The 13,839-nt window shown below is 62.4% G+C and overlaps 1 protein-coding gene across 4 annotated transcripts in view; it reads left to right on the top strand.

Annotated features, from left to right (window-relative positions):
- Tpcn1 (two pore segment channel 1) overlaps positions 1-13,290 on the top strand; it is a 50,632-nt gene extending 37,342 nt beyond the window's left edge. For 3 of the 4 annotated variants that reach the window (XM_027923400.2, XM_027923401.2, XM_027923402.2), the window contains exons 16-28: positions 2,328-2,384; positions 2,453-2,506; positions 3,122-3,194; positions 4,457-4,564; positions 5,384-5,455; positions 5,974-6,063; positions 7,071-7,186; positions 7,823-7,869; positions 8,390-8,458; positions 8,547-8,631; positions 9,351-9,490; positions 9,618-9,698; positions 11,086-13,290. In XM_027923400.2, coding sequence (XP_027779201.2) covers positions 2,328-2,384; positions 2,453-2,506; positions 3,122-3,194; positions 4,457-4,564; positions 5,384-5,455; positions 5,974-6,063; positions 7,071-7,186; positions 7,823-7,869; positions 8,390-8,458; positions 8,547-8,631; positions 9,351-9,490; positions 9,618-9,698; positions 11,086-11,196 — 1,103 coding nt within the window. In that variant the 3' untranslated portion in view covers positions 11,197-13,290. The remainder of the gene's footprint in view (positions 1-2,327; positions 2,385-2,452; positions 2,507-3,121; positions 3,195-4,456; positions 4,565-5,383; positions 5,456-5,973; positions 6,064-7,070; positions 7,187-7,822; positions 7,870-8,389; positions 8,459-8,546; positions 8,632-9,350; positions 9,491-9,617; positions 9,699-11,085) is intronic. The other variant, XM_027923403.2, reaches the window with a different exon arrangement.
- Positions 13,291-13,839: the final 549 nt, after the last annotated feature.

The following is a 13,839-nucleotide window of genomic DNA, read 5'->3' as shown; positions in this document are numbered from 1 at the left end:
AGGTGTAGCTCAGTGGACAGCGTGTGTGAGGCCCCAGGTTCCCTCCCTGGCGCTAAGTCAGTCAGTCAATAATGGAGGGAGGAAGACCATGCCGGCGCTTCTGTGTGCCAGCACCCGGGACGGCAGATGTCACCGCAGGCCAGGCCTTCCTGGTGGTCTGGACCCTCACTCCAGCTCCTCATCCGATTAGATCAGGATGTGTTCAGACACGTTCCAGAACAGGTTGCTGTTTCTCCTCAGGCTGTTTGAATCTGCAGAATCCCATCCCTTTCTCCCTCTTTGTTGGGGCGGGGGGGTACCAGGGATTGCACTCAGCCTTATTTTGTATTTTATTTAGAGACAGGGTCTCACTGAGTTGCTTAGTGCCTCACTTTTGCTGAGGCTGGCTTTGAACTCGAGATCCTCCTGCCTCAGCCTCCCGAGCCTTTGGGATGACAGCCATGTGCCACCAAGCCCTGTTCTTCTTTTCTCCCTCTTGCAGTGTTCAGTTGAGGAAATGGGGCTGTTAGTCCTTTCTCTTGGTTTTGCATGCTCCCCTGGTGCGTATTTCCTGTCATTTGGATACCAAGACTCTGCTAGTAACTTCTAAGCTAATTTAAAATAAAAACTCAGTTACCCCTAGCATTTCAAGTGCTCAGTAGCCTCAAACAGTGACCAAACTGTACAGATAAGAATATCTCCATCACCACGGAAGATTCTCTTGGACAGAACCAGACTACAGGCTCAAGCAGATTCAGTCTTTGCAAGGAGCTTCGGTCCCTTTAGCAGGAAGTCGTGTTTAGAGACCACAGTCAGACGTGCTGGGGGTGCTCCTGGCTTGGGATTGGTGACGGTTACTAGGCTTTTCCATGGAAGTGGCTAGCATTTATACCTTTTTAAAAATATATTTATTTTTTAGTTGTAGGTGGATACAATACTTTTTTATTTATTCATTTATTTATTTATTTTTCTGTGGTGCTGAGGATCGAACCCAGGGCTTTGCACGTGTGAGGCAAGACCTCTACCACTGAGCCCCAGCCCCAGCCCAGCATATTACCTTTTAAAAGATAACTGTGTGGAGCATGGTGGTGCACACCTGTAATCCCAGTGGCTTGGGAGGCTGAGGCAGGAGGATCTCAAGTTCAAAGCCAGGCTCAGCAACTTAGCAAGGCCCTGAGCAACTCAATGAGACCCTGTCTCTATATAAATAAAGTTTAAAAAAGGGCTGGGGATGTGGCTCAGTGGTTTAAGTGCCCCTGGGCTCAATCCCTAGTACCAAAATGAATAGGTAAATAAACAGAACAGTAAATAACGACTGTTGCGTGTTCATCCTGATACTCAGTGTTCAGGACTGCGGGGTGCCCGCCTCACTCCAGCAATCTGACACGACCGGACCCCCGGTCTTGACGCACAGGTGCCCGACACCACTGGCATAGTCAATCAGTCCCAGCACAGTCCCAGGGGTGTGGGGACTAGCCGCATCCCTCTGGGCTACTCGGCCACTGTTTGGCTCACTGGTGCCTCCTCTGGGTGGATACGCGTTTGTCTTCCTTTGTTTCATCTTGTTTTTGATTTTGGGGGATTGCTTCTGATTATGTAGACTATTTATATGGTTCCGAGTCAGATCTGCAAAACACACACACTCAGGAAGTTGAGACTTTCCCTGTCATCTCCCCCGTGGGTGACTTTCATTATGGTTTTTCTTCCTGATTTTTAAACCCTGTAAGGTGTCTCTCCCCGTCTGAAGCCGACAGCGGCACACTGGACACTTTCTTTCTCAGTGAACCTGTCCTAGAGGCCCCACCGGCTCCCTCCTCACCCCAGTCGCAGGCTGCCTTATGCCCAGCAGTGATCTTTCATCCAGCGCCTGCGTGACCATTTAAGTGGCACTGCCGGGAGCCGCTGGCTGTATTCTTCCTTTTGGGTTTTGGCGAGTGCCTTTTTGGGGGATCCCTGGCCGAGGGCCTGCTGGGTGAGGGGCTCGGTGCTCTGCACCTCTGCCAAGTAGCTCACGGAGTCCTTCACAGACGCCCCAGGGGACGGTTTTCCATCCTCAGCCCCCTGCATGTGCCCTGCATTCACACCAACGGGGCATAGTCCAGACGTCTCCTGGTGTCCTGGCGGTGACGTAGAGGGGGCTTTGTGGCACTCCTGGCTGTCCCCGAGTGGAGCCCTACTGACTGGGCTCCACAGTGAGATCCCTGAGCAGGAGGGAGCTCCCCCTCAGTGGGTGGGGTGGCCCTGTTCTCTGTTGGACCCAGAGCTCTCCAGGAGTCAACCAGGGACGCAGCTGCCACTGCAGGGTCCCAAGCCCCCTGTCCTTTCTGTCCCCTTGTGGCCTATTTCAGACTTGGTGGTAGCAGTCAACGGGATGTGGATCCTCGTGGAGACATTTATGCTGAAAGGTGAGTTGAGGCTGGGGTGCCCCCTCCCTGCTGGCCGCTCACCCTGAGCGGGCTCCTCTGTCTTTCAGGCGGGAACTTCTTCTCCAAGCGCGTACCCTGGAGTTACCTGGTCTTTCTCACCAGTAAGTTCCCGGAGCCTTGTGGCCAGGGACCTTGGCTTCCCCAAACAGGGACCCTCGGGGAGGGGGGCGGAAGCCTAGCCCTGTCCCTCCTCCGGGTCTCTCCTCGCCCTCGGGGCAGGTCCAGGGCCCAGGTTTGACCACCCCCAGCACAGTGGCCTCCAGCTCACCAGGCCTGGCAAGCCTGCCCCTTGCCACTCTCGCTGTCCTTGCTCACACGCGTGGAGACTCGCGACCTGTCCACACCCACACCTTCCTCGGCCTGTGCCCAGGCTCCTTCTGTGTGAGCTCCTCGCCCCTCTCTCTGCCTGGCCTCCTTGTCCCATCAGGGACTTCCCTGACACCATGCTGTCCCCTTCACTGCCCAGACCCCAGGCCCGGCCAGCAGGCGTGGCCCAGCGTCACCCACTGGTGCCCACACCTCGCCTGGCATGGGAGGTGCCCAGGGAGCGTGTCAGCAAATGCCTGGGTTCTGGGCCATCCCCAAAGAGGACGGGGCAGCCCCATCAGCCCCCATCTGGGCCAGGCCCTGTGGCCTTAGGATCCCCAAGGACACGCCTGAGCCGAGTGGGCGGGGGGGGGGGGGGCGCGGGATGCTGACCGCTGCCTTGTCCACAGTCTACGGGGTGGAGCTATTCCTGAAAGTCGCTGGCCTGGGCCCCGTGGAGTACCTGTCCTCAGGCTGGAACCTGTGAGTGGGCCACTCTTGCCAGCCCGGAGTCTCCGCTGTGCCCCGCCATCCTGTCCCCTCCCTGCACCCCCCCATCGTGTCCCCTCCCTGCACCCCACCATCCTGTCCTTCCTGCGCCCCACCATCCTGTCCCCTACTTGGGCCCTGCCATCCTGTCCCCGCTGTGCCCCTCCATTGTGTCCTGTCCCCCCTGTGCCCCGCCATTGTGTCCCCTCCCCGTGACCTGCCATCATGTCCTCCCTTGTGCCCTGCCATCGTGTCCTCTCCCTGCCATCGAGTCCCCTTGCCATCCTGTCCCCCCTGGGACCCGGGGGGAAGGCTGAGGGCAGTAGGCCTGTCTCCCTGGAGCAGCTCTGCACAGCCCAGGGCCGCCCAGGGCCCGGCTCCTGTCAGAAGCCCCTCGTCACCAGCCCCCCTCCAGGAAGTGGCCCTGAGGTCCCGTAGGCCCCTCTGGAGTCTTGTCCTCCTTTCCTGAAACCAAGTGCCCACAGCGAGGGCCCCACCCTGCCCTCCTTGAGCTCAGGCGTCCCTCCCCTCCCACTGAAGGCCACTCACCTGTGACGTGTGGTGTTTTAGGTAGAGTCAAGCCAGTCTACCAGAGGAATCCAGGACGGGAGGGTAGCGGGGGCACTGCAGCCTCAGAGCTTGGGAGGTCGAGGCGGGAGGGAGGTCGAGCCCAGAGGCTCAAGACCAGCGTGGGCCACCCGTGGGCCACCTGGAAGACCACTCCCAGGGGAAGGAGAAAGGCGGGGACCAGCTCAGCGGTTGGGCGCTCCCCTAGCAGGAAGGAATCACCAGGTTCCATCCCCAGCACTCAGAGAAAGTACCAGAAAGTCCAGGAGATTGTGTGTATGTGTGTCTGAGGGAAGGGCCAGTGTCCCACTCTGGTGGGGGTCTCGCCGGAGTCCCCTTCTCTCCCTCACAAGGTCTCTTGGGATGGACAGGCCCCAGTGTGACAGAGGTCCTGGGCACAGCAGAGGCCGTGCCTGCTGCTCTGTGTCATTAGACCACTGCAGAGCCCCCAGGTGTTTGTCCCCCAGAGCTCGTGTGAGGCCTGATCCCTGGACCTGCACTGACAGGCCTGGCCCGCTGGACCTCAGTGACCATAAGACAGCAGGAGGGTGCTCCCTGGGCCTGGCTGGACGTGGCCCCTTGTGGCCTGCCTTCGCCCTGCTGGGCCCGGCTTTTAGAGACTGAGAGTGGATGGAGGAGGGTCCCCGGTCCCCGGGCCACTGGCAGCCCCTGCTTCTCTCCTGGACCAGGTTCGACTTCTCTGTCACGGCCTTCGCCCTCCTGGGACTGCTAGCTCTGGCCCTCAACATGGAACCCTTCTATTTCATAGTGGTCCTGCGTCCCCTCCAGCTGCTAAGGTGACAGGGGCTGGGGACAGAGGGAGGGTGAACTCTGGGGAAGTGGAGGGACCCAGAATGAGCCCGAGACCTGGGGCTGGAGTCTGCAGATGTCACAGCCCTACAGACACAGCCTGAGCAGGGCCACTGCCTTCCCCTGGGGCACATGACGCATGCAGCTAGATGGGACCCCAGAGTGGACGGGACGCTGCCCGTGTTCCTGGCCATGTGAGCGCCCCAGATCCTGGCTCATGGGAGCTCGGCCACCACCCATACCACATGCCCAGAGTCGTCAGTCAGACTGGCTCAGCAGGGACACGCAGGGCGCCGGATGCTTCCCTGGCCCGCCTCTGGGAGGGGACTTGTCTTCCCCATGGGGTCCCCTCCACCCACAGCATCTGCCTCTCTGGGCCCCTCAGAAGTGGGGACTCCTCCCCGCCTGCCCACCTGCAGCCCCACGTCCTTCCTGGAGGGAGGGAGGCAGGCGGCCGGGGCCTACCATGGAGGCAGAGCCTGCTGCTGCGGTGTCCAAGGCTGGGCCTGCATGTCCCTCCTCTCAGGCTGCCACCCTCTGTTGATGAGCCCCTCTGTGGGCCTGGTGTCTGTCCCCTCCTCCACAGCAGGGCTTTGCCCACAGGCCACCTGCTTCATTTGTAAACTGGTGGATGGTGGCTGCTGCCTCCTCCCCCGTGATGCCCTAGGAGACGTGGCACTGCTCCACCCCAGGGGCAGCGTCCCGTCCACTCTGGGGCCCCGTTCAGCTGCATGCGTCATGAGGCCCTGCACCCCCACCTGGGCGCGTCCTGCCTCTATGCCTGACGGAGCTCTGCCGTTGCCCAGGTTGTTTAAGCTGAAGACGCGATACCGCAACGTGCTGGACACCATGTTTGAGCTGCTGCCCCGGATGGCCAGGTACTGCCCTTCCTCCTGGCCCGCAGGTCCAGGCACCAGGAGGCTCGTGCCCCGTGGGGGCCGGGAGTTGGGTGGTAGTGGGGCAAGGAGGCCCAGGAAAGACTGGAACTCGAGGGTCGAGGGTCTCGAAGGAGGCCGATCTGACCACACAGGTCCCCGGCACCGCTCTCCTCTACTGACCTGTCTTGAGTATCTAGTAGGGGGGCGGGGAGCTGCCAACTCACTTACCCCCGTGTCTGCGTCCACAGGTAAGGGCACCTGTGACCTGCCTTCACAGGTAAGGGCGAGTCTCTGGCCAAGGGGCGCCTGTCCCTAGAGTCCTGCACTGAGCCATCCTACCCCATGCGGGAGCCGCAGGCCCCTCCCCTGCAGGCACGGTCCAGTCGGTCCAGTCGGTCCAGTCGCTAGCCTGGCTAGGGGCATGCCTCTCCTGCAGTCAGCTCAGGGTCCCAGGAGGCCAGGCACCGCAGGAGCCGGCCCCGCCTGGCCCCCCGTCACCTGTGCTTTTGCGCCCCCAGCCTCGGCCTCACCCTGCTCACCTTCTACTACGCCTTTGCCATCGTGGGCATGGAGTTCTTCTGCGGCCTGCTGTACCCCAACTGCTGCAAGTGAGTCAGCCGCTGCACCCCCCAGGCCTGCCGCCTGCGCCTCGGCCTCAGCTGGGACTGCACTGGCCCGGCCTCCAGGTCCCTGTCAAGCCACGGCACCTGCAGGCCTGGGGTGGTTCTGTGTGGCTCTCGGTGCTCAGGGAGCCCGGCGCCGCAGGGGGGCTCTGGACGGGGTCAACTCGGGTGAGGGGATCGGAGCAAGTCCCCCGGGCCCCAGCAGGGCTCAGGAGCTGTGCTGCCTGCAGCTGCCCTTCCCCAGACCACAGTGGCTCGAGTCACTTCCTTCCAGGAGTGGCCAGGGACCTAGGGGCAGCCTGTTAGGATGGGACAGATGGACACATGGCAGGAAGACTGCGAGGCTCAAGATGGAGTGGGAGGGAGACCGGTGACCGCCCTGCCCTGCTCCTTCTGAGCCAGCTCACAGGGCCGCAGGCGCTGCCGTCACCTTTCAGTTCAGTGTCCTCTTTTAGGTGGGTCAGTGTGGCCTCTCTAAGCGCTAATAAAGTAACGTGGACATTGTTGAGCTGAGCTTGTGGCCGGAGACTGTGCTGGCCAGGCGCAGGCCTTACAGCAGAGGAGCTTTTTCAAGGGCATGACCCAGCTGTGTGGCCAGGTGGCACCACTGGCCAGAGGCTCAGGTCCCTGCCTTCTGAAAAGCCCCCGTGGCCCAAGCTGACTTTCCAGAGTGTCCACGTGGAACTTAACAGAAGGGCCACGAAGGACGAGTGGGGAACGGGAAGTCGGCCTCCTCACAGGGGTGAAGCTCTGGGAGCCCGGAGCAAGGTGCCGCCTTGGAGCCACCCTCTGGCTGGGCACATGCAGAGGTGGCCTTGGAGCTGTGAGAGGCCTGGTGAAGGCAGCTGGGGGCAGAGCCAGCAGGGTCAGGGGCCAGAGAGGGCTGGGAGGAAACCCAGTCCCGGCCAACAGCAGAGCCAGGCCGGGCCTCGTCTACACAAGCTGGTCCGGAAATGACAGCGTGTCCTGACCCGCCTGCTCCCGCTTCCCAGCAGCAGCACGGTGGCGGACGCCTACCGCTGGCTGAACCGCACAGAGGGCAACAGCACCGTGGTGGAGGAGGGCTACTACTACCTCAACAACTTTGACAATATCCTGAACAGCTTCGGTGAGCCAGGCGCGGCTCCTTTGTCACCGCAGGCCCCAGAGGTGGCACGGCTGTCCCTCCTGAACCACTGGCCACCATTCTGTGGAGTCCCTTCTGGCCCCGCTGGAGGGCTGGAGTCCAGGCCAGGCCGAGGGCTCCTCGGCCACCAGATTTTATTCCTTTGCCTGAAACTTCCCCAGTTTGGGGGAAAGGACTTCACGCCTCAGCTGGGAGGGTGCAGGCTGGCGCTAGAGCGCAGGCCACAGTGCCAGCCGCAGAGGGACCCAGCCACATTAATGCTGTGACAGGGTCCTACGCTGCCCCGGCTGAGGCCTACCCCAGCTCCGTCCTGTCCCCCCCATGGGGGCAGGGGTGGAGGGACGAGGTCCTGCCGGGTGGGGAAGGGGGCCCCTCCTGACAGCGCAGGTCTGCACCCAGGAAGACCTGCCCCAGCCCTGGGCTGTCACGGGCTGTCGAGGCAAAGGGGGTGCCCTTTGGGGAAAGGCCAAGATGGCAGGACTCCCCACGGAGCAGGTGCCCAGGGAGGCTTGCCTGTGTCCACTCTGTGGCTTTGGTGCCTGTGTCCAGGGGAGGGAGTGGCCTTGAGCTGTCTGGAAGGAGGGCTCTGATCAGATGCCCCTTCCCCTCCCTCTGCAGTGACCTTGTTCGAGCTCACGGTTGTCAACAACTGGTACATCATCATGGTAAGGGCTCGGCGCCGGGGCTCCCCCGTCCTCGGGGCCCCTCACCACGCAGGGCCTGGAGGCCCGTGTCAGGCTGGCCAGGCTCAGCGGGGGCCGTGGCACAGGCTGGCATCGGCCTCCCCCTCCCGAGCCCCATGCCGCCCGAGCCTGGCTGTCTCCCCACGTGGGTATCGAGGGGCCGTGTGGCCTGAGGTCCCAGTTCAGAAAGCCAAGGCGGGATCTGGGCCATGTGGGGAGATGCTGTCTCTGAAGGGAAGCGCTGGGCACACGTCCCCCTCTCTGAGCTCCCCAAGCCCACCCTTCTTCTGATAGAGACCCCAGGGCCACCGGCCTTCCCGGGTCGCACCCCAGGCTTCCATGGTGGGAAGGAAGTTTAAGACCCAGGGGAGCGAGGACCCTCTCCTCTGTCCTCCACAAGCAAAAGCAAATGAGGACGGGTCTGTGGAGTGGGGAGGCCTGGTCCTGGGTAGGGCCAGGGACAGCCTGGAGTCGCCCTACCCACTCCCCGCTTGCTCTACAGGAAGGGATCACCTCGCAGACCTCCCACTGGAGCCGCCTGTACTTCATGACCTTCTACATCGTGACCATGGTAGGCCCTGCCCGCGCCTGGGCCACAGCACCTAACTGGGCTCCCAGGGTGCTCACAGCCGCTGACCCACCCCCTCCCTCCTGGCCAGGTGGTGATGACCATCATTGTGGCCTTCATCCTGGAAGCCTTCGTCTTCCGAATGAACTACAGCCGCCAGAACCAGGGCTCGGAAGGTCTGTTGGGGCGCGTCTCGGGCACTGCTGCCCCTCTGCCTGTCTGTCTGTCTGTCTGAGCCTTGGCAGGCTGACCATGGTTGTCCGTCCCTCGGGACCCTCCTGCCTAGGTCTCCTCCTTGTATTGATTTTCCACCATCTGATAGCAGAACAGTGCTCACAACCTCATTTTAAACTAAAGACGTGCATGTCACATTTTAAGGTTGGACAGAGCAGGGCCTGGTGTGGCAGCCACACCCCTCGTCCCTCTGCCTGGCCCCCAGAGCCTGGAACCAGAGGGACAGTGGACAGCCCAGTCTCGGCCTGGCCGGGGGAGGTGGTAGGAACCGTTTCCTCTGTTAGTTCCGCCACGTTTCTGAACATCGAGTTTGTGCCACTGTGGTTGAGGCGCTGTGGACGCAGTCGACTGGGCAGAGGCCAGCGGGGCTCCCCCGGCGCCGGCCTTGGGAAGGTGGTGCCCCCAGATGCCCAGCTTTCTTCATACTGACCCCTTATTTCCAGCTTCTCCACCAGAGCTGCCTGTGCACCGGTCCCCACGTGTCCCCTCTCTCTCTGGGAACAATCTGGCCCTCCCGAGGCCTCTGTCTGCAGGAGGCTGACACCCAGAGCAGAAGGGAGGGGGTCCCAGATGCCAGCTGGAGGGGGTGACATGGGACCCCGCAGGGGGCCCCAGGGAGGTGGCTGCAGAGCTGCAGGCTCCATGCCACCCCTCTCTGCAGTTGACAGTGGCATCACCCTGGAGAAAGAGATCTCCAAAGAGGAGCTGGTGGCCATGCTGGAGCTCTACCGGGGGGCTCCCGGGGCCGCCTCCGACGTCACCCGGCTGCTCGAGACCCTCTCGCAGATGGAGAAGTACCAGGTGAGGGGTGGGGTTAGCATGGCTGCTCCCCTCCCCGCAAGTGTCGGTGGCACTCTTGGGTGGCAGGAGGCCATGCCTTGGCATGGGGGCCCTGCAACCACATCCAGCAGCCTTCGCCCTTCTCCAGCAAAACTCCCTGACGTTCCTGGGACGGAGATCGAGGACCAAAAGCGACCTGAGCCTGAAGATGTACCAGGAGGAGATCCAGGTAGGGCCCACGGCCACCCTGCCCAGCGGCATCCTGGAGGGGCCGCCAGTGCCTGAGGTGTCGGGACGGACGGCTGGCCCAGCCTCCACACCCGTCTGGCCTGTTCTGGGTGCCACTGCCCTGATGAGTCTCCAGCACCTGTCACTCTGAGCGGGAGCTGCAGCCTCAACTATGCACAGCAGGAGGGACAGGGAGGGCTGGGGACATGGCCACTTGGACGAGGATGTGCTGCCCAGAGAAGGGGCCGCCTTCCTTCACCTGCAGCCGAGCGTCACCTAGTGGGAGTGACCCCCTGCGCATGGCCTGCTGCGGGGTTTGGCCGATTGTTTTTGTTTTGTTTTGTTTTTAAGAGAAAAGATAAGTTACAGTTCTTTCCTTCCCACTGTCTCCCACCTTTCCATGTTGGTGACTGTGCTAAGTACCCAAGCGCCACGTGGGCCCTGACACCGATGCCCTTTAGTCTAGTTGGCCTTCCTGGGCGGAGGGGCAGTGCCCAGTGAGCTTAGGGTCAGAGACATGGAAACAGTGTCGGGCCCAGCTCTGGGTTCCATTCCCACCTGTGACAGGGGACAGAGCAGTGGGGACGAGTGCTCAGGAGCACGTGGGATCCCCTCTGGGAGAAGGCTGCCCTTCTGTCTGTCTGTAGTTCTGTCCCCTTCTGCTGAGGCCACGGCAGAGGCACGAACCTGGGGTGACCTGGGTACCTGGGTACTTCCTGTACCCCAGGGTGGCCAGTTGAGGGCCTTGGCCAGTGCGTTCGGCCGCTGTGGAGGGCTCCAGAAGCCCCTCTATGGAACCCCCCGAGCCTGGCCTGATAACCAGGCCACCCTCACAAGGCCAGCACCCCCCCTATGTCCCTGCTGGGCGCACAGGCAGGCTCCCACCCACCAGTCTGTGGTTCGGGTTCTTTTAAAAATGTGGGGTGACAATCTTTAACGCCGTCATCCACATACCCAGTTCCTGGAAGTCTACTGCTCCACACAGGCCTGGGGGGGGGCAAGTGGACCCCTCCGAACTGTTCACTGCCCTCTCGGGGGGCAGCAGCATCTGGTGGTTAGACCCCAGCTCCACACAGCTTCGGAGCCTGGGCTTCCTCGGGTGGGGACCCACTGTGCCAAGCTCAGGGGTGGCCCCGGGGATCCCTTCATGAATGCCTGTCGTGGGTGGGCACTGTTACTGGTGGGCCTCCATCACCAGCAGGGTGCCCACCTCTGTGCACCCACCTCATTGCCACCTCTGGGGGAGGGTGGTACCCCAGGACTCCCATGGGTGGGGCAGGGGTCCAGCCCAGGGGGTGGGCAGGCACATCTGCCCCATCCCCCAGCTGGGGCGGGGGCAGCGCAGGGCGGGCGGGGAGGGTGGCCCTCAGCACGCCGTCTCTCCCTAGGAGTGGTACGAGGAGCACGCTCGGGAGCAGGAGAAGCATCTGGGCAGCGTCACCATCCCCACTGCCCCGCAGCCCCCCGGTGGCCGCCCGCGCTCCCAGACCGTCACCTAGCCCCAGCGGGGACACCGTCTCTTCTATGCAATAACACGTAGTATCACCTTCCCACCATGCACCAAGATGACGTGGGGACGCGCATCACATACATGGACGCCTCACATGGACGCACACACCTGCAGAGAGGAGAGCCGAGGACCCGCTGACGCCCGGCCCGTCTTCCTGAACCCCAGGGTGGCCGGTTGAGGCCTTGGCCAGTGCGTTCGGCCGCTGTGGAGGGCTCCAGAAGCCCCTTTACGGAACCCCCTGAGCCTGGCCTGATAACCAGGCCACTCTCGCAAGGCCAGCCCCCCCCGCCCCATGTCCCTGCTGGGCTCACAGGCAGGCTCCCACCCACCAGTGTCCCCACTGACCCCGTGGCCCTGTCACAGCACCTGTGTCTGGCTCTAGGGACAAAACCACTAAGGAAGGAAGGAACCCAAGTGCCCCTGGCAGTGTCAAAGATGGTGTCATAGATGCTCCTGTGGGCCACGCCTGTGACCTGTGGGAGAGTGAGGAGGACCAAGGTCACGCCTACGGGCAGCTCTCAGGAGCCAGATGGGCGCTGCAGACGCACTAGCTGGCCTGGGATCCTGCCCCCTGAGCTGCCCCGAGCCCCTCCCACCCTGCGGTCCAGACCTTGTCGCTGGATGTCCTTCTACAGTGACTTTGTGCAGAATCCAGGCCACCAGGAAGAGGGGCAGGTGAGATGCCCAGGGTCTGGCCGGTTCCTGAGGGACCTCTCAGCTCATTCCCTCTCCTTGTGATCCACTGGGGTGGCAGCTTGTGCCGGGGACAGCAGTGGCCCTTCACACGTGTGTGTATCCTCACTGCTGGATTGGAGCAGGCCACTCAGGGACAATCATGGGGACAAGCAGTGGCAGCCCCAGCACAGCCCCCACCGCACCTTGGGCGCTGAGGCCAGAGTGGGCTTGGCCTGACCTTGGTTGGCCAGGAGTCCAGGCAAACACTCAGCCATGGGCGTCCCGGGGTGTCCGAGCAAGGCAGTGTTGGTGGTGGTGGCAGAGTGGGGTCAGAGGGGGCTTTGGCCCAGCTGTCCAGGCAGGTGCCAGCAGACACAGGGGAGGATAGACGGCCAGGAGCAGGCACCAGCCTGGCGTCCTGGGCCAACCTGGCTCCAGCCACCTCCACGCTTCCTGTGGCCGGGGGCAAGGGGTGGACAGAGGGCCCTGGAGCCTGATCCCAGGGAGCCTGATCCCCATGGCCCCGCGGCCTGCAGCAGCCTCTGCAGGCCTGGGGGGGGGGGGTCCGCTCTTAAAGCCCTTGGGGAAACTGAGTCCTTAAGCCGCGATCCCGGGATTGTCAGGAGGCTGACGTTGCCTCTTGGTCTTTGGAGGGCCACTGGCCATGCGGGAGCTCAACGTGGAGCCCCAGGCCACACCCTTCTCTCCAGAGAAGGGACTTCATTTGCACAACCGGGTGCCTTTTACCTTGTGTATTCAAACGGGCATTTTGGAAGCAGGGAGGGGGCAGTTGCTAGAGGAGGACAGGGGTTCCTGACCTGAGCACCCAGGGCCCTTCTAGTCCCTTCCTCTACCCGGGGGCTGAGCCCCCAACAGGAGGCCGGCCCTGTTCCAGGGGTGCCCGGTCCATTCCCAGCCCTGGCCTGGCAGAGCCCCTGGCTTCAGTCAGAACCAGGTGGGCAAGGTGTGCCGACAGGAGGGGGGGACTGGGGACAGCTGTCTCCACAGGGTTCCCTGTGGTCCTGTCTAGCTGACCCTCAAGCCCTCCCACCAAGCAGGGGACAGCTGTCACCCCAGATGTGATCCCTGAGTGTCTTGGGACCTCCTCTAGCTCAGATGCCTCCCTCACCTGTTACAGCTGAAGGAGACCAGGTGGCCTTTGCTACCCTCCAGGTCACAGCCTGGCAGGGGTAGCGTGGCCCTGTGCACCCTTCCTGGTGAGGCGGTGGCACTTTGGGGAGGACGCCTCCTGCCCCCTGCTTCTCCCCACCCAGCCTTACTCCACCTCGCAGACAATCATTTTGTATGACGGCAGGGCGGCGCCGGGGTCTTGTACAGGTGACTTGTTACCTGGGGACCCGCCGTGTCCCTGGATTCCTGGCGCATTAATAAAAGCCTCTGCTTTGTACATATGGCTGCTGCCTCGTGGCTTGTGGTTTGTGTCGGGGAGAGGGCAGAGGTCCCACGGTGGCCGTCCCAGGCCCCAAGCCCCAGCCTTGCCAAGGGGCCTGCCACCAGCCAGTCACCACCTGGTCCCGGCTGCAGAAGGATGGCCAAGTCTGTGGCTGCTCAGAAAATACTTCAAATATTTAATCCTGTTTTCTTTTCTTTTTTTTTTTATTTGGGAAAAAGGTGGCGAGTCCCTCTTGACCAAGGGCATAGGGCAGTGGGCAGCAGTTGCTTCCTGAGAAGGCCAGAGGCCCTGGCGCTCCCTGAGGTGGGTGCAGGCCCGTGGGCAAACTCCTGGTATGCAGTGGGGGAGCCCCGAGTTCTAGAGTCCAGGGCCACGGCCCAAGGGCTGCGCAGTCCTGGTTGAGCAGATATGGTGATCCGCCTGGTTCTTGTGGCTTTGGGAACCTGGCAACTGGAGAGCTCCGCGGGCCGTCCCTGTGGGTCCGACACCCGGGGGCTTACCTGGGCCCTCACCCGAGTCACCTGAGGGAGCAGGAGGCCCGAA

Source organism: Marmota flaviventris, chromosome 1 (genome assembly GCF_047511675.1).
Source record: "Marmota flaviventris isolate mMarFla1 chromosome 1, mMarFla1.hap1, whole genome shotgun sequence".
In the NCBI taxonomy this organism is placed as follows: domain Eukaryota; kingdom Metazoa; phylum Chordata; class Mammalia; order Rodentia; family Sciuridae; genus Marmota; species Marmota flaviventris.
The sequence above is the reverse complement of the archived record's forward strand: the minus strand, read 5'-3'. Positions and strand labels throughout refer to the sequence as shown.